We start from the raw sequence: 25,664 nt of genomic DNA, 5'->3' as shown, positions 1-25,664 counted from the left end.
AATTTTAGGTGGAAGAGTGGTATAACAAACTTTATATATCAACTTTTTGTACTTTAGATTGCACTATGTATGATAGCCATAATCTATATATGGATTTTATAGCTCTTGCTTTACGTGTTAAATAATTGCTGCGTTCTTTCCTAAATAACTTTTTAAAGTAAATTGAATTCAAAATTAAACAAATAGATATATATCTTTCTTATGTGCACACATTTTCTTCGTAAACTAAGGGCGGACATTGAATTTTTTTCATACCATTTAGATGGAATTTTAGTGTTTCGGAATGTTCGATTCGTGGAGTTTTCAATGCCAAAAAAAAAAAAAAAATCATCTCGTTTTCACTCAGGTAAAACTAAAATGGCGATTTTTTAAAAAAATTTAATAACCAGAGTTATCTTGGTTGAAACCAAAACTAATTCCTTAGATCCATATAAATTTAGATATTCATACTATTTAAAATGTCAACAGTGGCCAAGTGAATGATTAAGATAATTCCATATTTGAAGAGACTAGTTCTCCTCAACCTTAGCCAACATAGTGAATCATTAACATGGAAAATCCTTACCAAATCTAAACTAATTCCTTAGATCCATATAAATTTAAATATTCTACTATTTAAAATGTCAAGAGTGGCAAGTGAATGAATAAGATCGATAATTCCACATTTGAAGAGACTAATTCTCCTTAACCTTAACCAACATAGTGAATCATTAACATGGAAAATCCTTACCAAATCTACAGTTCTAAGTTCAGTTTCAAAAAATTATATAGATAAAGATTGAATATGGGTAGTGACAACGACATAGCTAGATACAAACCACTAAACTGTGCTTATCGAAGTATTTGTAATTAAAATTTACTCTTTTACATCAATTTCAAATGTATTCAATTCGGTTCGGTTATACTAAATTCGGTTTTCATTAAAATTGTTTGGTATAGAATAACCGTAAACACATTTTACTTATTTTCGTTTAAATCTGAACCTTATCCTAAACCTTCAAGTTTCGGTTTGAATCTCAACCTTATCCTAAACAGAAGCCTGCACCAGATGGAGATAGTCATTGTTGAGTGTAATGATTGCCATAAATTTAAGGAAAGGAAAAAGGCTAAATTGTGTGATGTGCAGTGTTTTTTTTGTAAAGAAGTCGAATAAAAATTTAGAAAGCTAAATGCACTAATAATAAAAAAAAAAGAAAATAACATCATCATCTCTTCAGCAAATATAAAGCAAGCATTTCTTGAGTTTTCAAACAAAATACTGTTAATGTGTTTCACAGCGAAATCAAGAAACAACATAGACCGTTTTACAATACAACCAAAAGGCAACAGTATCGTCTGAGAAAAGAAAACAGATTATTCAAGAGTACATTAACTCTCAAACAAAGGACCAATTGATGAACACAAAGCAGATACAATGAGCATTTTCTTCTTCATTCAGTACTTTCCAAGCAACTGCTCTCTCGTATGAAACTGGTCTCCCCATGCTTGAGAGACATATCCCACCTTGAAGACACGCAAAACCCTACAACAAATATCCCGGTAAGTCGATACAAATTGATGAAATTATAACAAGTCGTGGTTTTATTATCATGTTTTTGAAACCTGTTGCATGATCTGTGGGAACTCAGAGCAAAGAGTCTTTCTTCCATTGTCATCAAATATCTTCTCTAAAGAGATATCTTGAAGAGCAACTAATGTAGTCTCTAGCATGTCAAGTCCCGCCTGGTTTGCAAATGTGAAGACGGGCATGGCCTAAACCAAATTCAGATCCCAAAAGGTTATAAAGGATCAGTGAAACAAAACATTCATGCGTTTAATGTTGAGTTAGTACCTTCATTGAGCAGCAGATTATAGCATCTGTATGATGCCAAAGGTTCTTGAGAATAGATTCATTGCCTTCGCTGTTAGATTTAAGTAGCTCAACGCCCATGTAGCACCTATTATCAACAGAAAAAAATGAATCATCCTTCAATAACTAATTGTTGATTTGGTGGAAAACTTAGATCATATTTGATAATTTGATATGTATATACCTGTAACTCTGGCAGATCCAACGAGCAAGTGTTTGGGCTTCAGGAGTACCCAAAGGAGTGCGTAGACCGACTTGTGAACTGATATGAGAAGGAGAGAGAGCCAATGCAACTCTCTGAACCGATGATATGATACCTCTAACATACTGCCTAGCCATGGATGCTACATGTTCTTGCATATGGCTCTCAATACCAAACTCAAATGCTATTGTCATCACAGATCTTGCACATGTAGTGTTTCCTGATTGATCGCTTGAGGCTTTTGTTGTTCCGGCTGAACCAATTTCCAATGCTGAAGCAAGATCCAAGGTTCGGTTTGGACTAGATACTTCCTGCTTTGAGGTTCAAGAAACGCATAAGAGTCTGAAAAACCGGGAAAAACAAAAAAAAAAAGTAACTTAGATGAAAAAACATTGTTTGTTCTAACCTTTGCGGAATCAAGAGGGATAATACGAAAACCAGAAGGAAGCAGAGGTGCATCATCCGCAAAAGAAGCATCAATTGGAGCAAATATAAGTTCAGCACAGGTTCCAACAGCATTTTCATCCATTCCGCTACAAAGCTAATCACAAGAAGAATATATTTAGATATTAGCGATCCACATTAAAACTCATGCAACACGAGACAATCTATAAGTACTTACTTGTAAAAGAAATATGTCTCTTGGAACGATTGCATCTTCAGGGGAATGACCAAGACCTTCCAATTTGATGACTTCCATGAACTAATAAGGAAAGACACCAACCGTTACTTAAACCTAAATGAAAGTAATAAAACAACAATCGACGAGTACAGAACAAACTTGAACTGACCTCTTCATGCTCAATAGTGTGAGCCAGTGGAAGTATAACCTGCCCTCCAAATCCTCCAACTCGGGCACTACAAGGTCCCACTTTAACCGCTGCTGCCAAATATGCATCAATGTTGTTGTCAGCCCATTCTGATCTATGCTCCCTCAGAAACCGAAGCAGGATTGCTGGAGGAACGTTCTAGATTTGCAAAAACCCCAAAAAAAAAAAGAGTTAAAAAAAAAAAGAAGAAAAAATGTCAAAAGAAAGTTGATATATAACAAGAATGGTGCATGGACCTGTAAAAGCATGGAGGCTTTTGCGCATAAAACCACACTGTTAACAGGAGCAAAGCCATTGGAAAATGTAAGATTCGAACCCATTAGCTTGTCTGGAGAAGAGTTCACGGTGATTGTAACATCATCCATGTTATCTCCTATCACCGACCAGCCTTCGTCGGTGAAACCATTAACAGCCTCATTAAAGCCTCTGTAGGAGAAAAAAAAAATGTCTTAGGCACAAGATATTTTATACTACACCCAAAGCAAGAAAAGGAAAATAGTGATGAATATCAAAACCTGCTTAGCCTTTGACTCAGAGCTCGTAAGGCAGCAGGACGCCGTCCCCAGCCATTAACACTACTATTAGTCTGAGAAACCTCTTGAGCTATTTGTTTAAGCTGGCGCAGCGCCTTTGGGAAAAAAAATGGATATATACACATCATTGAAGGACAATAATTTCCAAACATCAGAAAGCTGTGGTAGGAATAGACATGTTTTTAAGTTCACTTACTGCCATTGTTGTCTTCTGCGCAAGTACTTTCGGTGACTCGTAGAGCGGGCGCAATACCTCAGGCACACTACAAGCCTATTTAACAGAACAAACATACAAACAGTTTGGTTAACAGTTTCCAATGCATTGATATGCATAGAAATTAAAGCAAAGTGAGAATTTTTACCTCCAAATCCATATGATCTACAATGTGTATGATCGAGCCACCACCATCACAAGGCCGTATCAAGTACCCACTGGGAAGCATCTCTGCTCTAACAAAATGTTGAACCAGTGGCATGCTAGGACCGTTCTGAGTGCTCTTAAGAGACCTCTCGCACACCTACAAAATTTGTTACACCGTGTGAAAAGGTTCAACATAAACAAGAAAATCCAGACAAATAAGCATATATTCAGAGCTACACACCACAAGGCTGCCATCTTCTAAGACAGAGGTATAACGCAACAGCCAGAAATCGCGTGGTGGGGCCAACGTAGTTGGTGCATAGAGCTGCAAAAATCAAGAGAGTAGTGGTCACTACTTCAACTAATTGAAAAAAATATATATATTCAACCAAAGCACAAGAAGTTTACAAATAATTACCTGCATATAAAGCAGCTCAATGGTTCCACCATTGGCTGTGGGCAACACATTCATAACATCAACAGCTCGGCATTCGCGGAACCACGAAGGCCGATCCTTGACGATCTCTGCGACCTGAAAACCAGAAAAGAGGAAGCAGATCAATCTTGCTACATATGCAAGGTAGAGTAGTAGAAGATTGCATAAATCAAGCATAAGAATGATTCTATCTACACTTACCCTTGTAGGCTCGAGACCCACTAGGCCACAGGCGCGTGCTGCCACACCAGCGCAACCGTGAGAAATAGCAATGATTCCAATGGAATCCGGACCAGGCTGTTACATAAATTCAAAACAAACCGTTAAGGAGAAGTAGAATAACCTCCTTGATATCTTACACTATTCAGTTAATAGAAACAAAATTAGAGGCATACCTTCATTCCAGGCATCTGTACCCACTCAACAGCGGTTCCAGTTGCCTTTGAAAGAAACTCTGCTAAAGTTTCTTCTGCAATGGACAAAAGTCTGAAAACAAACATTGAAAATATTAGCGCCAGATAAATAATGGTAGCATGAAATTGTTTAACTAACAGAGTAACATATTCCCACTAAAGCACTCACCCTGCAGGACTAGCATCTCTTGGAGGATTCTGTGATGCTAATTGGTGCTGACCACTGGTCACCACCGATTCACAGCTTGTGTCTTTAGCTGGGAGTGAAGGCTGGAACAAAAAATAAAAGATAAAAAGTCAATTACCATTCCATTAAAAAGTGAAACTTTTTATTTAAGGAAAACATGATAGGATTCTCACATTGGGAGTATGTTGACGGAAGTAGCTGTTTTCATGAACCAGCTGTGCCACTTGCTTCTGCAACCTATCATTCTCCTCCATCAAGAGCTTGTTCATTGCCGTCAATTTCCTATTCACAGCTTGAAGCCGTGAAGCCTCTTTCCTTTGTTTCTCTCTGCATCTGAAGTTTTATAACAGATATGAAAACAAAGTTTGGACCAAATTAGATAGAGAGAAGACCGAAGAAACTTTCATTTACTTCAATTCCCAAGTAAGGAAATATTATTATTACCTTCGGTTCTGAAACCATACTTTGATCTGTTTTGGCTCAATGTTAGAGAGAATAGGACACTCTCTGATCAACTGCTGACGGCGAATAGAACTCGGTTTAGGACAGTCATGATAAAGCCTCTCAAGCGCTTCAACTTGCTCAGGTGTGTACCTCACATACTTGCCATTGTCCAAGCATCCCAACTTACCATCTTTGCAAGACATTGCCATTACTCCCTTATTCACACTTCACAGAATCTACAAAACGACCGTAATACACCTCCAGATGATACCAAAGTCTACTCCTTTCTAACAGAACATAACCTCTTAAATCTACAACTTCGTGAAGGGGCTTCTTAATCCACCACAAACTCCAAATCTTGCAAGAACTCCAAATCTCCAAGACAGCAAATTTGGTTCCCACACCAAATCTAAAACCTATAGATACTCAATGCCCCTTTCATCTCGAATGACAAGTTCGTAAAGTGGCATCGAATCACATTACCTCAGAATCTCCACGAAGTTTATATCTTTAGAGCGTCGAAACCACCAAAGGTTTTTCTCATGCAATCTCTAAAGGGGACACAAGACTAACCCTTTTTTTGGTCGACTTTTGAGGGCAAATACTAAACACAAGAAAAGATCTTTTTCTCCCCCAAGATTACAACTTTCCGCTTTTGCAAACACCGAAAAAAGATTCGACCATTCACTGGAAAAAAAGGGAAGCAGCAGAAAAACACAAAACACACACCTAAAAAAAACAAGAAAAGCTACAGACTTTTTCTATTTTCTTGGACGGTACAAAGCAGATACACAGAATCACGGAGTTGAGTTGACTCAGCCATTAGAGACTCTGATTCCACAGATAACTCGAAATGAAGCCATATCTATCAGTTCTCAAACCCATATTCTCCGTCTCCGAGCTTTCATTGAGATATATTCAAACTTTAACTTAACAAGAAACCCTAGAAATTTAATCAAAGAGGAAAGGAAGAGAAAAAGAGGAAACGAGAGTCGACGAAGACGTATGTAGGAAACAAATCATGGAGCTACTACTGTTGTTTAGATGTTATCTACTCTCTTTTCTATTTTCCACTGCTTATTCATGGCAACTTTGATTTTTTTGGCTTTTTCAATATTCAATTTCATTTCTTTTCATTTTTTTAAATAATGATTTGATAGTGGTGTTGCGTTTGTGAATTAACTTTTTCGTTGGCATTCTCTTTCTTTTTTTCTTTTTTTTTTTCGTTTTTTCTGATTGGCACATTGCATAGTCCAAACACCTCGAGGGTAAAACTAAATCTCTCTTTTGATTTGTTCATTTGTTTACCCTACGCAAATTGTCTAAAGTAACCTCCACATGTGAATTAAGTTTTAATTTTATGTTTAGCTGTATTTAGCACTTTATCAGTTTCACAAGAGATAATGAAAGTATAATCTTTGCAGTTCTCATATTAAACTGAATAATTTCTGTTGATACTTTATGTTATCCTACTCTCATATTTTTAAGATTTAATACGATTTTCTGTTGAACTATTCTATCAATGAAAACGTTTTTGTTTGTGTTTTAGTGTTTCATATATAAGCCTTTCATATGGTGTGAAGAAATTGTATTTGTGGTCAAATCCATTACCCGGCCAATGACCACTTGCTACGAGGAAAGTGGGAGAGTGGCATAAGTGTAAAAAATGGAGAATAGAGGGTAAAAGCAAAGCAGTAATGCGATTGTCAGAAGCGTATAAAAATACCAAAGGCGTGGGAGAGAGGTCTGCGTAGGAGGGGCAGAGACAACATCATGACCTTCTTTGCATGCGTCTCCGTCTTAAAGCTGAAGCTACTTTCTTTTATTCCAATCTCATATTTTGTATTTTTTTATTTTGTCAACCTCATTTCAAATTTAATAATTAAGTTACTTTACCATATTTCCTACATTAATAATTTCTATATAAAATGGTCGTAGCATACTGTTTATTGTTCATCATAATGAATTGATTGTCTACTTACGAGTGGTTTCAAGTTCCAACTTCCAATTAACTAAATATTTGTTATTTGTATTATAGGCTAAAACGTGGAATCGATCGTGTTTTAATCAAAATTTTGAACCGTTGATTTCAAATCAGCCCTAAATTAAGCCCAGCCCATTAGAGATAGAGGCCTTTTTCGGCTTTTTTAATTAACGGTCCAAAATTTAGGTGTAGGGTTTACGTTTCCTTCCTGGAAACCCTAGTGGACTTATCATCAATTGTTTCTTTAGCAACCAACCGTTTACGTGGACTTAGATAGTAAATGACTTTGAAACTGTCCATTGATCTATCTGGAGTTTGGTTTGCTTTTATCCGTAGAACAAATAGATTGATTTTTCTTCCTTTTTTGGATCAAGGACTGAATTTTCTTTTAAGGAGTTATTTATTAGATGATGATTGCTTATTGTTCAAGCTACTGCCAGATCAGGGAGACAGTCTCTGTTTGTAACAGATACAGCTTGTCCTGATTCTGCTCTTGAATATACATGATGGCCTCAAAATCTCTAGATGCGCAAATCTTTCACCACTTCCAATTTATAACATGGAAGATAGCTTAGACTTTTCTCCAAATGTCAAGTATGACAAAATAAATGATTTACTTTCGTTTTGGAAAAAACGTCACAGCTCCTACTGAAGGCAAATCCGATCGAATCAAGTAGACCATATCCTCGCGTAAATGCTCAACGCCTCAACCGAATCAGCAAGTCTTAAGGAGTCCAAGTTGGTTATCGCCATTACAGATTTATCAAAATTATTAATATCAAAATTCATTGTTACTCTCTTTAACAATTGATCACAATAGCTTCTTTTAATTTCTTTCTAGGTGATATAATACTGGTGTTAAGAAAGTTACGAAAATGCGGTATGAACTTGAATCATGTTCCTGGTCTAAAATGTGCCAATTAGATGCAGGTCATTTATCTTTTTAATCATGTGCGTCCGCACGGAAATGTATTATTTTTTATTTTTAATATAAGTTGCATTTATCTTTTTTGTTTAGATATAATTTGTTTTTGTTATTTATTTTTTTAAATCAAAAAATTGTTATCATATTTTAATTTTAAACAGTAAAATTTGTATATTAGTAGAATAAGAGTATACGTTAATTAAGTATACATTGATCTAATGTTAATTATAAACTTTGTTATTATGTGAATTTAGATTTACACATAAACAATCTTTATATCTATGAATTTGCTAATCCATCTGTTTAGTTGTCTTAAATCATTTTTAATATCTTACATGTTTTGACAAACTAACCCGTATAAAACTATAATTATAATTGTATAACTCTATAAATATTTACTAATATAGAATATTTGGACCAATTGATTATGAAAAAATATAATAAGATATTTCTTTACTATTTGTGCTATTAAAAAAAAAAAATATATATATATATATATATACTAACCTGTTAGTTTAATTATCTCAAATCATCTTAATATCTTACATGTTTTAATAAATTAACTCATGGACCTTAAATATATATATATATATAACTATAATCAGCTCGATCATATTATTGTATAATAGAAATATTTATTAATCTCAAATATTTGATATTTTAGACCGATTGTTTATGATAAAGTACGATAAAATATTTATTTATTATGCATTTTTATAAAAATATTATTTAAATTTAACATGTTAAATTAAATCTTTCTAGTATTTAATAAATTCTAAGGTATTAAAATTATTATCTAAATTTTCGTAATAAAATTTAATTATAATTTGCTTTGAATTTTTTTAATTTAAATTAAATTGAATGCAAATTTTTGTAATTAATTTAATTAAATTTCTAATAATTTGAAATTTAAATTAAAGATGACCTAGATTTTAGGAAATCTAAAAATATCTAAATTAATAACTAATTTTTGGAAATTAAATATAAAAATAAAATAAAATATTATAAAAAAAATTTTGGAAGTGTTTGGATGCAAGCACTAAATGTGCTTCTGTTTTAATAGAACATTTAGTACTTGCTTCCAAACACTCCTAATTTTTTTTAAGTATTTAAAAATAATTTTAATAATTATTTATATTTAATTTCGAAAATTAGTTATTAATTTAAATATTTTTAGAGTTTCTTAAATATATGTAATTTAGATTTGATTTGATTTGATTAAAAATAATAAATCAGATATTAATTTAGATTTGATTTAAAGATTCTAATTTAAATAATTTCTATACTATTAAACATTTTTATCAAAAATGTGTAGAATTTTTGAAAAAAAATAATTCACATATGAAAAATAATGGTCATATTTGAAATATAAAATATTTATAATGATGTAAATGATATGATAATTTATGTTGCTTATATAATATATTTACGATTATGATTTATTTATAAATTAATAATAAAATAATAGGTAAAATTCAAATGTATAATTTAAATATTAAAAATATATTTTTTAAAATTCATAGAACTAAATATATATATATAAACCGGGTTAAAAATATTTTGGTAACTAAAATCACTAATTTTGAATTATACATGTATATCAAAAATATATTTTTCATACAAAATAAAAACATAAAAAATTAAAAATTATTGTATACACTAAAATGTGGTTTGAAAAACCAGTTGTACACTCCCTTCGTTGATTAAATTTTAGAAAACTATAATGCTAAATAATATTGTTAATACATCCAAACTTTTAACAAATATTTATATTATAGGTAATATGAACAGAAAAGTTAGAATTATGTTTTTATAATAGTTCATTTTGAATTAATATTAGCGGACGGGTTAAAATTATATTTTTATAATCATAATTAATTTTAATATTATAAAAATATATCTAAACACAAAAATCAATATTTTCACTTATTAAAAAATATATTTATAAAAATAATTATATCTAAACTCAAAAACACAAATTATATTACAAAATTCGTCAAACAAAATATTCTCGTGCGGATGCACGGGGTTAGAATGATTAAAAGTTGAACTCGAACTCAAACTATATAAAACATATCCATATTGAATTAGGTTACATTTCAGTGATTATACTATTCATGATAAAAAAAACTTGGAAAAAAATAGATTTTATAATGGAAATCCGGATTGCACCGAGTACTGGCCGTGTTGGACGAGCGAGTATTGATTAAAAATCTGTGTTTCAAACCATATCTTTATTCGTTTTCTCTTTTGGTGTCACTAAATTATATATGACTGTGTTTTAACTTTATTTATTATGTTTTAGCAGTTTCGATCCCTCTCTGGTGATCATACATATTATTATATGTATCAGTATATATATGCATAAGATAAGGATATGACGAGATAGTTGTGGTCAAATGAATTGAGGGTAAATGTATAGTATAATGATTCGTGTTAAGGCAACAAAATGGACTTACTTATGATTCGAAAGGTCTCTCTAAAGTTAGCACCCAACAAAATCATCTTCAAATTAGCACACGATTTATCATTTCTCTTTCCAACCAAAAAAGAGCTTCCTTCTACATCCAATTATTCATTCTTTTCGTTATGTATTAAAGTATTCAAATCGAAAAAATTTCATCTTTTCGGATATATATCTTAGGCAGTGAGACTGTTGTTCGTAATTATCTTGAAATTTTGGAGTGTGGATAATACATATGTTGAACCTTCAACTTTTCCATGGGATCGGAAGAAAGCCGATAAAATAAATTTCCTAGATATTAAATTTTTATATGTTATTTTATAAACATATGAGTTTTGATTTTTAAATATAACATAATTTGAAAGAAAATTTAAAAAGAAGATGGACGAAAAACAATTTTCTTCTATAAATTAATAATTAATAATTTATAGATTAATTAATATCACGATAAATTAATAAAATCTTGTGGTCCTAATATTATTAATTTATAGAGGTTTTACTGTATATTGAAAATATATTTTTCATACAAAATAAAAACATAAAAAAATAAAAGTTATTGCATACACTATAATGTGGTTTGAAAAACCAGTTGTACACTCCCTTTGTTGATTAAATTTTAGAAAACTATAATACTAAATAAAACTGTTAATACATCTCAAACTTTTAACAAATATTTATATTATACGATAATATGAACGGAAAAGTTAGAATTATGTTTTTATAATAGTTCATTTTGAATTAATATTAGCGGACGGGTTAAAATTATATTTTTATAATCATAATTAATTTTAATACTATAAAAATATATCTAAACACAAAAATCAATATTTTCACTTATTAAAAAAATATTTATAAAAATAATTATATCTAAACTCAAAAACACAAATTATATTACAAAATTCGTTAAACAATAAAAAATATTCTCGTGTGGATACACGGGGTTAGAATCTAGTACTGGTGTTAAGAGAGTTACGAAAATGCGGTATGAACTTGAATCATGTTCCTGGTCCAAAATGTGCCAATTAGATGCAGGTCATTTATCGTACACTAGATAGATTTATCTCCTTTTATTTGAAAAAATAAAAATAAAACTTAACAGTCATCCTCTATATGTGTAAATTAAAATCACTAGATCAAATGATTTTCATCTTTAAAGGAGCGATTCATGAACCATTATTCTTATCAAAACGGAGATGTTGTTGCCTCGCCATCGATCGCGGTCATTGTTCTCAAAGTTCGGTGTTTAGATTAGAGCTTCAATTAGATTACCTTAAGGTTTCACACTTGACACTTGTTAATTGTTATATATAATTTTGCTAAATGGATATATATTGGTGATCACATATAAATATTCTAAGAAATACAGTGACATGCTTGCATATTTCCCTACATGAATCTTTCTCTCTGCCCGTTTTTATTATTTTCTTGTAGTTCTTGTGACCAAATATACGAACCGGCTATTATTTTAATTTGATAATTTTTCCCACCAAATTTGATGTTTTGACCTAATTTGTTGTGTAGTGTCTTCCACGTTCCTTTTAATCTAAAAAGTAATATACAAAATAGCCATATGATTTAAGTGGTAACTGTACCACGAAATTAAAAGAGCCGGACAATAATACAATATAATAAAATAAATATCAAGTCACAACGGTCAACAAAATTTACATAGAGAATATAATTAATAAGATAAAATGAAAAAGGGGGAAAAACATAATATAAGAGTATTGGTGATCAAAACTCAACGACAAAAAGGAGAGAGTGGGTTAGTTGAATGGCCATTTTGTTCGCATGTCTGCTCTCTCCTCCACCTTCTTTTTATGCTCACCCAAATTTTCGACGACTCGAACGATAACATATATATTTTTATGTTTTATTTGATATTTAAAAATGAAAAATGAAAAAACTTTCGCCTACATATTATTCGGGGGTCCCCATATTATTCTACTTTTAATCATAGAATTGGCTTAAAACATGCTTAACATCAATTAATGTTAAACCAAAAAAATCAGTTAGTAAAAAAAAAAAGAAACTAAATATTAGAATAATATAAGCTACAAATTTCAGATTAGTTTGATTATACAAAATTAAATACTTGAAAACTAAATAATCGCGATTTTAATACATGAAGTGAAACTGAAAATTAGTTGGAGATATTAGTGGAATTAATCTTTCTTTTTTCGAAATTAATGGAATTAATCTAACGGCAGTTAATTCTCATTGCTAATTAAAAACATTAATTGGTTTATCCAAAAGAAAAAGAAAAAAGTAGTGGAAAAGACAAGTGTCAATAGTAAAGAGATTCATCATATATAGTATTTAGAACCCCAACAGAAATGTCAAGTTTCAAAAAATCAGAAACAAAAATTTTCTTACAAGGTTTTACAGAAAATTTTCTCGTTCTTCAGCGAGATTGAGCTTTCTTTTTTTATGGAAGAATCTCACGGCATCAATGGCGTCGATGATTCATATCGTCATCTCCCGATTCTCTACTTAACTTTTTTATCGATCTGGTCTCTCTCCGCTTGTTCCTGGACGGTTAACACTTTCAAAAATCGTCACTTTCAGGTCAATATCTCTAAGTTTTGCTTTAATTTCGATAAAGCTCGGATTTTTCACTATTGGGTAGATGAAATTTCTTCTCAATTCCAAATATGGCGTGTTAAAGTCAATTGATTCTCTATTGAAACTTACTTCATTGATCACTTGTTCTTGAAATTCAATCGGATTTTGCAGATTGTGCGAATTTAGATGATTCTGTTTTTTTACTTTTTTCCTTTTTTACAGTAAAGTTTCAGTTCACTAAACGAAGAAACAGAATTTGATTTGGTTATGTGTTTTGTTTAGAACAGACAAATAGTTTACAATGGACTCTTGCTTCAGTTCCATTAATCAAAGCTTTACAGCTAACTCTATCTTTCCTCTTTTGGTAAGTACTCTCTCCTTTAAGCTATTGTGAAGTTATTATTTACCAATAATGTTCCTTTGGCAAAGTGGGAAACTTTTTTCTCTTAAATACCATTTTTAAAAGTCTCAATCAAATATATTAATTGGGCGAAGCGGTTTTGGTGGCAGGCATTCATGTTTTCACCATCAAATATGCTCTCTTTGGATGTCTTTTGGTGTATATGTGACTGGTGTTCTGTTTCAGACAGCTTCATTTGTGTCATTTTTACTCATCTCTCACGGTTATTGCATCACATGTGAACGGCTCTCGCTGACCGAACGTAGAACTACAGCTTCACTTGGTTGTGTCTTTTACTTGACTCTAGTTGGATACCGAGCTTCTGTTCCTTATTTTGCAGTGAGTTTTTACCTTTTTTCACCTACTCAGTTAAGTTACTTTTACTTACCAAATGATGATGGATGATGAACCAATCTTTTTTTTTTATTTCTCCAGGTGCTTCTGATTCTTAACTACATGATCTCATTCTATGTTATTTTCCACCACATATCACAAAATTTGTCGGTGTTACGAGAACAGCTGAGTTTCATAGAGGATGAGAATGTTCAAGCTATGCATGATGCTGTCTATGCTAAGTACATCATGTTCAAGTACGTTTTTCTGTTGCTTGGTACGCTCGGTTTCGTTTGTAGATGGAAGTAGATAAGCTGCTAATAAAGAGTTTCATAATTGTTTTTGTGGGTTTTCAGAAAATTCCAAGGAGCTATGCAGATTGTAGCCATGGCTGAAACTGTGGTATGAGCATATATTTCATTTCACAATATCATGTTGGATTAGCTGCTTTGTAGTTAAACTCATGACTCACCTTGAATTTTGGCAGATCTATATGAACATGGATAACTCCTCACAGAATTATTGGCTAAGGTTACTAATTCGAGAATGGGCTCAGTTCTGCATTTTTCTCTACATTGGGTAAGTTATATTAATCTCAGTTTTTCAATTTCTCTCAAGAGCATTTCTCTGTTCTTGCTTGGTCAAGGTCTAATAAAGTTGGAAACGATACTTTGGCAGTTGGACTTTCAGGTGTCAAGACATGGCACCACGGTTCTCAGTAATGCCTACACTAAAACCCAAAGAGAATACAATTATTCCTCCGGTTTTTAGCATGGTAAGTGGCACATTGTAACCTTCTTTTACCTTATGATATCTTTGGATTAACTGATACTCAAAGCTGATCCTTGCTTTGGTGAATTTTTTGTTGGTTCAAGTAATGTTCTACTTATGCTAATCTTTCTAATAAATCTTTCAGGAAATGGACGCAAAAACTTTCAAGGAATTCAGAAGTCGTGAATGGAACATTGGAGTGGTAAGTCATTTCATCTATACTCGTTTCATTGGATCATCAAGCCTGAAGTTTACGTAATTCGAAACCGTGATTAAATATCTTTTGCAGCCAACGCCGTGTTCAAACTACGATAGGCAAAAAGATTCAGTTCTGGTGATAATTCAGCATCCACGATAGCATTCAGAGAAAAAGCAATGATACAATGGTTTCTCTTTTCATCTTCTTATATAGAGTAAAAGATCAAGAAGGAAAAAAAAAAAAAAGTTTATCTCAGATTAACAAAAGGTGCTTCCTCAGCAACTGATCCTCACAACCTTTTCTTTCTAATTTACTACCTCTCACCTCTCTCTCTCTCTCTCTCTCTCTCTCTCTCTCTCTCTCTCTCTTCAATTTACATTTTTAGTTTTGCTTTCTCTCTTTTGGGTATCTTATAGAGAAATAAAACTTCTTTGTATAGATGCAGAAATTAATTAGACTACAATGCTTCAGATGAGAATGTAAACATAATCCTTTATATTTTTCTTCACAAATGAAATATAGAAAACAACTACACATATGCTCAGAGTTCTTTAGTCATGGCCAGTCTTTAGCTATTCACTGTATAATCTGGTTATTGACAGGATCAATATGCTCAATAAAATTTGGATTATGAATAATTTTTTCATAATTATTTAGGATTTGGTAAGAGTTGTCAGAAAGAAAAAAAAAATATAGGTGATTGGTTAAGATCATTGTCGTAATTCTATATTTTCGTAATAAATATTTCAAAATTAAGTTGTTTCCTCTTTTTCTTTTCTTCCAACCACAAGAAAATACTACCCTAATCCTATAAACCCAAAACAATGAACAAACGAACAACTACAAGAAATACAAGCTAACAACCTATTGCATTGTTTGATGAATCATCACAAAGCTTCTTCCTTTAAGCCATCCATGGCGACATCATCTGCATCCTCTTCCTCAACCATCTCATCTCTAAACAAAGTCTTGAAGTACGGTAGAACCTTAGGAAGAACTTGCAAATCCGCCATGTTTATACTCATCAAATCAAAGGCAATGCAAGTATTATGCATATGCGTCTCATCAATCACCGGAATCTTTGGATATCTCTGGCTAAAATGCGTTAGAACAATCCTATACACACCTGCTGAAGATCCCATATCGATTGCTTCTTTAGTCGTGCTGTGATTCTTTGCCAAAGCTTCATCTATCAAATCATCTTCAAAAGTTGCCTGTGAAAAATGATAAAGAACGTTGAAAATCTCGCTGATCAGATGAATAGATATGTCAAAAAAGTTTAAAACTTTTACCTCGTGTATAAGAATTGTTGCATCTCGTGATGCTTCGACAATCTCAGGACAAGGTCTTGTGTCGCCTGAATAAACCATCTTCCATCCAGGGATTTTCTCTCCAACGCTGTTCAATCTTTCCGCTGCTTTTACAACGACACCAAAGGCTTGAGGACAATGAACAACAGGGAAACTAATCAAATCCTCCACACCGATATCGCTAAGAACCTTCTTCAGATTCTTCAAACATGGCAAAGCCAAAGAATCCATTGGGATATCAGATCTTTTGAAGACACTCTGCATAGGACTTCCTTGACTAAACAAAGAACCCTCTGCATTCCAACTGCTGTTTTCCAAAGAATCCCAAGAAGTCTTTGTGGTGCTTCTACAATCAAGAAACTCCATATCTAAATCCTGAAGTCTTTGATATGCATCGAGAAATCGTTTAAGCAGCCTCGGTGCTACAACAATCGCTGGCTCGTGTGTCACTCCTTTCAAAAGCTTGCATCTGAGAGCTAGGATTCTGGCAAGACCAGCGTGGTGATCGGCGTGGATGTGAGAGATCCAAATACATCTCAGTTTTCGAACCGCCTCATCTGCGCCATCCAAACCGTATCTTCTTTTCAGCTGGCCTAAGGTTCCTTCGCCACAATCTAGGAGAAGACTACCTCTAGAGAATAAGTCAATATAAATTGCACTGACGTTTCTGTATTTGGAAGGCTGAGACGAGCCAGTGCCTAGAAGTACAATCTCCATGTCGTCGCGTCTAATGTTTTCAAGACAACTTGGAAGAAGAGTGTCACTCTCAGTCTTGTTGTGTTGTCTATCCCACAACTGCCTGATTTCTTCGGATTTGTCTTGAATCTCTGGAATTTCTGAAAGTAGCTCATCCACTACTTGTGAGGATGTCAATTGTGGAGGGATACAAGATCTGTCGATCCCGAGATTAGCATGAGGACGCAAAGTGAACTGCCCACAATAAAGAAAAGATTAACAGACAAGGAGATTTTAAGAGCTAAAGATAGGTTTGGTTTTTAAAGAGATTTTGAAACCCAAATTGTCTGAGAATGTTGATACCTTGAGGAGATTTGCAGCAGAAATGCTTTTACCAAGATTTGAACTGGAGAACTGTAAGGACAAAAAGAATACACAGCATTACTTACCTATATACGACGAAACAAACATATTTCAACACACTACGTAAAAAATGTATGAGAAAAGCATTTAGCAACCTCGTCTAAAGGAGTGGAATCTATTATCGACTTAGTATCATGTTGAGGAGGCCAAAAGCCAGGAGCAGGGAAGAACTGTGGACATAAGTAGTTAAGTCTTGCCGTGATTCTTGAACTTGCTTTCAGGATTGGAAACTCCATATTCTTACTAGATAAAATACACCAAAACGAGATATTAGCATCGAGCAAATTAACTTAAGACTTTTTGATGAGAAACAACCACAAGAAGAGGAGCGAGCAAACCTTTGATGCCCAGCAAGAATGTGTTGACTCGAATGAAAATTCTTCATCCAGGTTTGGTAAGTAGGACTAGTTGTCACAGAAGATGGGCTTAAATGTATGATACAATCTACAGACTTTGCCCCATCGATTTGATTGTCAGGACAAGCATAATATCTCTGCAAAGACTTAACTGAAACCAGTTCTTTAGCATGCGACTCTGTTGGACAGTCCACAAGGAGAACAATGGGACCAGGAATGGAAGGTCCTATCACATCACTCGGATAAACCTTAAGACCAAAGCATCAACAGTCTGTTATAATTCTATACACTCAAAGAGGTAAAAACAGGTATTGGATCGCGAATATCCACCAACATACCGTAATATCCTTTTCATCTGACTTCACTGATTCTCCGGACTGAAGTTTACTATATTTTGGACCAGGCTTTACACCAAATATATTCTTGGCCTTCTGTATGTCAAACTTCCCAATCATTTCAGGTAATTCACAAACATATACAACTGAGATCTCACCGTATTTGCTGCAAGATTCTTCCTCAGAGCGTGATGGTTCTAAAGTAATGGCGGATATTTTCACAACATCGTCATCCACAAGAACAACAGGATCAGGTGTAGTCGAGGGACCAAAACTCCGTGTATGAACCATAGCCGCGCGTGGAACAAACGTCATTGCATCAACTAATAACTTGAGGTCTGAAGGACCCCATACATTCACCTTTGTAACAGAAACAATGAAACAAATTTCAAAAATTTCATACAAAAAGAAATACACTCACATAATATGACAAGAATACTCACCGAAAGCCCTTCTTCACCGATACCAGCAAGAGTTAGTAGAAGACCTATGACATCAGAACAAGAAATATTTAAGAATTACCATAAACTACAAGGTCAAGCAATAAAGACACAAGTCAAAGCTGGGACAAACCTGGAAGTCCACCTGCTGTCTCTGAGCAGACACGAGATAAAAATATATGATCTATCTGTAATAAAATTTAGCAAATCATCAAATTTCAAACTCATCTCATCACACACAGAAACAGAAACAGAGGAGGTTTAGTGATACCCACCTTTGATAGTTTAATCTTATGCTCTGTACAGAAACGTTGCAAGCCCTGAATATACAACAAAATGACCAGTAAGAGATCAAGATTTATACAATATACTAAAAAGGTTGGAAACATCTGTAAAACAGATTGTACCTCTCCAGCATTAAAGATGAATCTTTGTTTGTCAAAGAAGAGCAATACGGAAGACGATGTATCTTGTGTGTCCATTCCCGTTCCAAGGATCTAATTTGGTTTTAAAAAGATGAATTTTAAACACCAAAATACTTTTTTTGAGAAAGAGAAATCAAAGAAATTGGAAACGATAACTTTACCTGTGCATAAGCAATAGTGTTGGGATTGAGCTTGCGGGTTTTTCGTTCGAGATTCTTCTTGGTCTTATCGATTTTGTCAAATCCTTCAGCTCTTCTCTTATTAAACTGGAAAGCAGAAGACTTGGAACCATTATTGGCTTCGTTCTTTTCCATTGGAGACGAACAGGTCAAGGATCGTGGAGAAAAGGGTATGAGAGAAGGAGGGAAATAAGAAGACTTTGAAGGTGAAGAGAGAAGAAAGCGTAGGTTTTTGGGTAAATATAGCATTGTGTTTATCATCGGAGTCCTTTATCATCTCTGAAGAAAAAACTCAAGTTTTCTCTCTTTCGCCAATAGGGTTTTAGGACCGAAGTCAAATATCTGAATCAAAATTTATAATATTTAATTTATTAATTTGTTTGGTTTCCAACAAGCTTCAGTAGCTCAGATGGCTAGAGCGTGTGGCTGTTAACCACAAGGTCGGAGGTTCAAGCCCTCCCTGGAGCGTTTTATTTTATTATTATTACGGTATTACCTACATTTTTGGACATATATATTAATTTAAATCCATGGGTACAACATTATCGACCCATGATATTATGTTTGCCATCTTATATGAACCGAACCAAACTCATTCATTAAACAAGCAAAAGATTGAGAAATAAGAAAACCAAACTAAAAAACAAACAAAAATAAAAAAAAACAACACACGAAGCATGCATAATTTGTAATCAATGTTTAATTTAAGCAGAGGAAATAAGAGGGACACGCTCGGACTCGGTCTCGGTCGTGGGCTCGGTGATAAAAGCGTTAGAGTAGATAACTCCAGCTAGACCACCACCAACAAGTGGACCGACCCAATAGACCCAGTGTCCTGAGAAGTCTCCAGCCGCAAGAGCTGGTCCAAAGGAACGAGCAGGGTTCATGGAACCTCCAGAGAACGGACCAGCGGCTAGAATGTTAGCACCAACGATGAGTCCGATAGCAAGTGGAGCAATGGTTCCAAGAGTGCCATTCTTGGGGTCAACGGCTGTGGCATACACTGTGTAGACCAATGCGAATGTGATTATGATCTCCATTACTACTCCTTCTATGGATCCTACTCCAGCTGCAACGCTGTGGATTGGAATCGCCTGCGTTCCACGATTTTTGCGTTTGTTAACATAATAATATATACAAGAAAACACTTTAATTTCCATAAATGCATGGTAGTAAGAGAAAGAAAGAAATACACTAAAGATAATACATTTGTTGTAACTAAAAAGTGGAAATATTATCCGAAACCATACCAAACCACCGGTGGTAAATTTGAGAAGGAAGCAAGCTACGGTGGAGCCGAGAAGCTGAGCAACCCAGTAGACAAGTCCGGTTACGATTTTCAATTTTCCGCCGAGAACAAGGCCAAAAGTGACGGCTGGGTTTACATGACCACCGGAGTGGTTAGCTGCGATTGAAACCGCCACAAAGAGGGCAAAACCGTGGCAAACCGCAATCGCCACTAGTCCGGACGCATCAAGCGCCGCATTCTCCGTCAGCTTTCCTGTGAGATTAATTATTACATTCGTTATATATATTGACTCATAATTATAATGTAGATCAAATATTTTGATATTATTATCAAATATAATAAAATGAAAACTACATTACAATTATCTATAGGTAAGTTTCGATAAATTCGATTGTATTTGGTTAAAAATTGTCAGTTTCCCTATGCGATACAAACTGTTATCACATTCGTAAAGCATTCACCCATAATTACAAACTACTTTTTGATAACAACTCATAATCGCAAACTAAGAAATTAAATTACATTTTTCGCAATAAAAGATCAATTATTTGATATAATGGTAGTAACAAATAAGAATTACGTTACAATTATCGTTAGATAAATTAGTTCGATCCTATTCGGTTGGTCAACGATATCCTGTATAATCAACATTGTAGAATTCTAAATGTGGTGCGGATTGAGTGAGAGAGAGAGAGAGAGAGAGAGAGAGAGAGAGAGAGAGAGAACGAACCGAAGGCAATGGCAGATCCAACGCCGGCGAAAACAAAGAGTAAAGTGGAGATGAACTCGGCGAGGTAAGCTTTCAAAGAGACCAACTTAAAGGATTCTTCATAGGAAAAGTCAAAACCGGCCATTGTTGATAAAATTTTGAATGTAAACTAGTACTAGTTTCGTCTTAATGAAGAAGAATAAGACTCGTTGCCACTGAGAAGCACAAAAGGACCTTTTGCATGTCATACTATATATAGGAGCATGTTCGTAAACATCCAACCATAAAAAATACTATATTTAACAATATAACGTTTTGTGGTGCGTTGGACATGATTTCTAATGATTGGTTTATTTTCTATTATATCACTTTTTTTTTTTTGAAATGATCTATTATATCACATTTTTCGTAATGGTCGGTTTTACGAAGCTGTTGATAATAACGACATGAGTAATTGAAAAAAAAAAGAGTATACATATATAAATACGTGATAAAATTACCACTAATCGGTCGTGAAGCTGCAAACTATCAATAATGAATCCCGAATTCAAGTTTTTCAGGTCAACGTGATTAACATGATTATCAATGATCATAAGTTCCGGGAAATCTAAGATTTAACGGGTCCAATATTTTGGTTATACAAATATGAAATATGCACCTATATTTGTTCCCTAATTCCTCCCCCGCCCTTTTTATATTATAGAAGTAAAATATATTTTCAAGTCAAACAGCGGAAAACCTAATAAAAAGAATGAAATTAAGCTCTTCCCAAACACTTAAACCGCCGATTTCCCCACATATCATTGGGTTTGGCGGAAATCAGTTAAACCGCCGGTATAACGCACGAAAATTTGGGTTTGGTGGACCCAGATTTAAAACGTTAAGGATAAGATAAAGATGCGAATGTTGAGAGAAGAAAGAACGTATAATGGATAAATACGGACCAAAAATGGGAGGGACAGTATGAGCTGTGACCAACGTGGAACATATCTGGATCATATAGCGACCAATGATCTTCCATGTGATACTTAGATTTTTAATAAGTTTCGAACTTATGACTCTAATTATGATTACCGACTTCCATTTTAAACTAATTATATTAATGGTATATATGGTATATTGGCAGCCATAGGCCCATAGTTCCTTCCGGCTATTTTTCTCGGATTAATTTAGTTCAAGAATTTCTCCCAAAGATAGTACTTTGATTGATTATACCCCTATCGGACCACAAAGAATTCGTATATGTTTTACGTGAAAATATTGCAATCAACGCAACGCAGCATATCTCAGATTTTGGAAAAATTAGGGTTTGGTATATTTAGTTTTTCCCTTAACAAAACAAAATCTAGTTAAGTCATATTTGTTTATAAATAACGAAATGTATTTTTTGTTTTCCATAAATAATCTCTGCTTTGTTGAAGTTTGTAACAACTAACCATCTTAATTTAAATAATCTGATTAGTTGATACAACTTCGGAAACATATTTTACAATTATAATGGTTGGAGATTAGGTGGCCGCTGGAGGCAAATTATACAAATCTTAGAATTTAACAACACGATTTCGTTGTCTTGCCTCTATGAACAAGAATCTTTTCCAATTTGAGAGCTGTTGACTTTATTTCTCTTTACTAGTTTACTCTTGTTTGTGCCAAGAGTTTACCCTCTAAGGTATGAATGTTAAATGTCTATTTTTTTGTTGAAAGGTACGTATTAAGTATTGACTTACCATTTTTTCCTGTCATGTAAGTTGTAAAAGTAAAAACTTTCAGTTTTGCAAATTTTAAATTACAACAAAGGGGTGGACGCATGAAATAAAAACGGAAAATTTAACTTTAACCAAATTAAAAGAAAAGTAATAATTGATGAAAAATGAAAGTTGTTTATTAAAAAGAGTATTTAGGATATTTCAGGTCTAGAACTGTGCATATTCCTTGTAGTTTCTTTTAGTGGTAGGGCGATTTCTGCTCTTCTTTAATTTCTTGAATCATAATAAACAACATTCTTGTGACCAAATTCAGGGATGTACGTAACGGAATTCTCTCTTGTGAGATGTAACTCGATTCTCTCAATTTGTCAACTACAAAATCAAAATCTCACTGAATCCCTCATACATAAATTGACTATCTCGATCACTTGTTTTGATTGAACATGAAACTAAAAAAGAATAGAAATCCAAAGAAAATAACAATGAAACTTTATGAAGTCATCTATCAAACCGATAGCCTTAGCCTGTCTCAGGCTTGCATGCAGGAATTCACTTTACTCAGTCAGTTACAAAATTTGTCTCTGTTGATATCACCTGAATTTCATCCAAAGAAAACGAATAATACGTTTTTAAGACCAATTATATAAAAGGGCACGTGTTTAGGGTTTAGTCCATCAATAGGTGTCTCTCCCACTACTAAGCCCTTACTCGTCCATGAATCTAGATAATCTGACAGCCAATCTTGACTCTTTAGAGCTGAACTAGGGATCGAAAACAATAAAATCCAATCATCTCAAAGACTCAAACACAATCTATGGTAAAAAAATGCTTCAGATAATAGACCAAATATGGACCAATGTAAATAATCATACTTGTGCAATACAAATAAAATAATTACTCATTTACTTGTATACTGGAATTTTCCGTACTCAGAACTTTTCTTCTTTTCTTTCTTGGAGATAAAGGAGCCGTAAAGCCCAAGAAATCGATTGTCTTTCGCGTTGTTCAACTTAAACCCATAGTTATAGGCATATACTACTTTGCTTATGATGCGAAGACAAAGGAAAGACCGTAGCGAAAATTTTAATTGTTCCGTCGAAGTCTTCAAGCGGAGTGCCGAGACCTAGTCTATATATATTAGATGGGCTAGGGCCCAATATAACTATTCCTTTGTTTACGGCGGCCCAATACAACTACTTTTATTTTGTTAAATTTTGTTTTTGTTACCGAGAATGATTTCATAAACCATTTGACTACATAATTCTGTCTATTGCATCTAGCTTCCTTAGCTAATACATCTCCACATTATTTACATTTCTACTAATCTGCCTATAAGAAAGTACTAGTGGCAGAAACTTGAAGGATATCTTGCAAATATATAGCAATAGAGTGTTGCCAACTTTGCACTTTCTTTTTTACTCGGTTATGCTCCAAAAACCCGTAAAATGAATTCGAATCTCCACAGAATTATACATTTTTATAACCGAGCCTGCATAGATTAGATGTTGCTTGTCTCATAACTTCTGCTTCAGCCTCAATAGGTGTATCTCGGCATTGAGTAGTAGCTCGGAAAAGATGAGTTGTAGCTAACATTAAAGATTCCTTGTTAGCATGCATCTGATGCCTCCATCTATTGTTTTAAGATCAAAAATCGTTTTGTTAATAACATCCGAGATTGACCAGATTCTCCAGCCTAGCATGTATACCATAACCAACCTCTTTGCAGAGTCTTTATCAATATCTGCTAAAGAAAGTAAGTTATCACAGACTTCATTCAAATAAAAAGACTCTAATGGAGGATTGAGCAACAGTACTAACTCTTATATTTCTCTACTAATTTTTTCTAAGTTTTTCAGCTAGAGGTAGCACATCATGAAGCACTCTCCACCAAAAGTGTTTGATCTTTGGAGGTACGTAGAATCTGATTCCATATGGATTGGAAAACAGTTACTAAGTGAGAAGAAGACTGACTTTGTTGGCTTCGTATGAGGTTGTAACCAATATTGTGAAGGATATTGGATACAATTTTAGCATCGAGAATAATTGGGATGGACTACACTAATATATAAGGGAGTTGGACTAATTGACTCATTGCCAATTGGTTTTAAGTTAAAAGTCTGTTAACCCATATTTAACATGGTATCAGAGCTCAGATCCAATCCGAATACACGCAGCTTCATTCTCTACCTAAATACTCGATCCGACCTAAAAAAAATTAGTCGTAATCATTCTACTACTTCGGCCAAAAAAAAAAAATTAGTTCGGTCAATCTTACTTAAAATTAATTCTAAATTAGAATTCTTTCGAGATGCATGGCTAGAAAAACCATCATCTCGAGGTGTGTGGGACAATATTCCTTCACAAATTGTTCACCATTTTATGTGTCAAGCCAGAGCCGTGCTTCATGTCCTGTGAATTAGGCATTAGCCTAAGGCCACCAAAAATTGGAAAAAAATTAGGGCCACAATTTTATTAACTAATTTATGTATATAGTTAATGAGGTAAATATTGTTGGGTTATTTCTTTGAGATAAGCTCATATACTAGTATTATTGATATTTATTTTTATGGATATTCAAACATAAAAAAAGAAAATTTGAAAAGGAAATTTAACTAAAAACTTAAAATAAGTATAACTAAAAAAAGTCTCACATCCATATCTAAATGTGGAGGCCTATAATTTTTCTTCAATATAAGTAGCAACATCAATTAAAATCTTTTTGAACTTAAAAACCAACGTTTAAACAAAATTTGAGTTTGACTGGATCCATCGGTTTAGAAAATTTTAATTAGTGTTTTTCAGATTTATCCGGTTTTTAAAAGTCCGACCGGATTGTCAGTCGGTTTCCGGTTACATTTTACATAGCCGTCTGATTTGTGGTTAAAAAATTCGATTATGTGAGTGTGGTAAATAATTTTTTAGGAAAGAAACGAAGAAAAATTATGTTTTAGAATTTTTATA

General features: G+C 33.6%; 4 protein-coding genes and 1 non-coding gene across 5 annotated transcripts; 2 read left to right on the top strand and 3 right to left on the bottom strand.

Annotated features, from left to right (window-relative positions):
* Positions 1-1,212: 1,212 nt before the first annotated feature.
* On the bottom strand, positions 1,213-6,314 carry LOC18010414 (homeobox-leucine zipper protein ATHB-15). The gene is made up of 18 exons (XM_006392891.2): positions 5,256-6,314; positions 4,985-5,144; positions 4,794-4,894; positions 4,607-4,697; positions 4,413-4,508; positions 4,194-4,307; positions 4,017-4,100; positions 3,777-3,932; positions 3,611-3,685; positions 3,397-3,509; positions 3,118-3,307; positions 2,843-3,019; positions 2,674-2,754; positions 2,458-2,592; positions 2,034-2,362; positions 1,832-1,937; positions 1,603-1,752; positions 1,213-1,522 (listed from the first exon to the last, which is right to left on the bottom strand). Exons 1-18 carry the CDS (start codon positions 5,462-5,464, stop codon positions 1,376-1,378), a joined length of 2,514 nt encoding a protein of 837 aa, XP_006392953.1. The 5' UTR covers positions 5,465-6,314; the 3' UTR covers positions 1,213-1,375.
* A 6,661-nt stretch (positions 6,315-12,975) lies between these two features.
* On the top strand, positions 12,976-15,189 carry LOC18010425. The gene is made up of 9 exons (XM_006392890.2): positions 12,976-13,196; positions 13,481-13,557; positions 13,704-13,932; positions 14,029-14,183; positions 14,283-14,328; positions 14,414-14,505; positions 14,605-14,701; positions 14,843-14,899; positions 14,987-15,189. The coding sequence occupies exons 1-9, from the start codon at positions 13,059-13,061 to the stop codon at positions 15,053-15,055; spliced, it is 960 nt and encodes a 319-aa protein (XP_006392952.1). The 5' UTR covers positions 12,976-13,058; the 3' UTR covers positions 15,056-15,189.
* Positions 15,190-15,612: 423 nt separating this feature from the next.
* Positions 15,613-19,300, bottom strand: LOC18010426 (tRNase Z TRZ3, mitochondrial). The gene is made up of 11 exons (XM_006392889.2): positions 19,022-19,300; positions 18,843-18,932; positions 18,711-18,755; positions 18,569-18,623; positions 18,439-18,482; positions 17,999-18,355; positions 17,643-17,908; positions 17,400-17,547; positions 17,245-17,295; positions 16,189-17,136; positions 15,613-16,110 (listed from the first exon to the last, which is right to left on the bottom strand). Exons 1-11 carry the CDS (start codon positions 19,298-19,300, stop codon positions 15,784-15,786), a joined length of 2,610 nt encoding a protein of 869 aa, XP_006392951.1. The 3' UTR covers positions 15,613-15,783.
* A 133-nt stretch (positions 19,301-19,433) lies between these two features.
* Positions 19,434-19,507, top strand: TRNAN-GUU. The gene has a single exon. It is a non-coding gene; the product is annotated as a tRNA-Asn (tRNA).
* A 111-nt stretch (positions 19,508-19,618) lies between these two features.
* LOC18010583 (aquaporin TIP2-1) lies at positions 19,619-21,223 on the bottom strand. The gene is made up of 3 exons (XM_006392888.2): positions 21,019-21,223; positions 20,290-20,540; positions 19,619-20,133 (listed from the first exon to the last, which is right to left on the bottom strand). Exons 1-3 carry the CDS (start codon positions 21,140-21,142, stop codon positions 19,744-19,746), a joined length of 765 nt encoding a protein of 254 aa, XP_006392950.1. The 5' UTR covers positions 21,143-21,223; the 3' UTR covers positions 19,619-19,743.
* Between the last annotated feature and the right edge of the window lie 4,441 nt (positions 21,224-25,664).

Source organism: Eutrema salsugineum, unplaced genomic scaffold (genome assembly GCF_000478725.1).
Source record: "Eutrema salsugineum unplaced genomic scaffold, Eutsalg1_0 scaffold_7, whole genome shotgun sequence".
In the NCBI taxonomy this organism is placed as follows: domain Eukaryota; kingdom Viridiplantae; phylum Streptophyta; class Magnoliopsida; order Brassicales; family Brassicaceae; genus Eutrema; species Eutrema salsugineum.
Note: the sequence above shows the minus strand (reverse complement) of the source record. Positions and strands in the feature narration are given on the sequence as shown.

Coding starts and splice junctions, on each gene's coding strand:
- LOC18010583 (XM_006392888.2), bottom strand. CDS start 21,142: ATGGCCGGTTTTGACTTTTCCTATGAAGAATCCTTTAAGTTGGTCTCT. Junction 20,541..21,018: donor TGGATCTGCCATTGCCTTCG/GTTCGTTCTCTC, acceptor TTAATCTCACAG/GAAAGCTGACGGAGAATGCG. Junction 20,134..20,289: donor AATTTACCACCGGTGGTTTG/GTATGGTTTCGG, acceptor CGTGGAACGCAG/GCGATTCCAATCCACAGCGT.
- LOC18010425 (XM_006392890.2), top strand. CDS start 13,059: ATGGAAGAATCTCACGGCATCAATGGCGTCGATGATTCATATCGTCAT. Junction 14,184..14,282: donor GCTAAGTACATCATGTTCAA/GTACGTTTTTCT, acceptor GTGGGTTTTCAG/AAAATTCCAAGGAGCTATGC. Junction 14,329..14,413: donor TAGCCATGGCTGAAACTGTG/GTATGAGCATAT, acceptor GAATTTTGGCAG/ATCTATATGAACATGGATAA.
- LOC18010414 (XM_006392891.2), bottom strand. CDS start 5,464: ATGGCAATGTCTTGCAAAGATGGTAAGTTGGGATGCTTGGACAATGGC. Junction 5,145..5,255: donor GTATGGTTTCAGAACCGAAG/GTAATAATAATA, acceptor ATAAAACTTCAG/ATGCAGAGAGAAACAAAGGA. Junction 1,523..1,602: donor TCCCACAGATCATGCAACAG/GTTTCAAAAACA, acceptor TATTTGTTGTAG/GGTTTTGCGTGTCTTCAAGG.
- LOC18010426 (XM_006392889.2), bottom strand. CDS start 19,300: ATGATAAACACAATGCTATATTTACCCAAAAACCTACGCTTTCTTCTC. Junction 18,933..19,021: donor ACACTATTGCTTATGCACAG/GTAAAGTTATCG, acceptor AAACCAAATTAG/ATCCTTGGAACGGGAATGGA. Junction 18,624..18,710: donor ATAAGATTAAACTATCAAAG/GTGGGTATCACT, acceptor ATTTTATTACAG/ATAGATCATATATTTTTATC.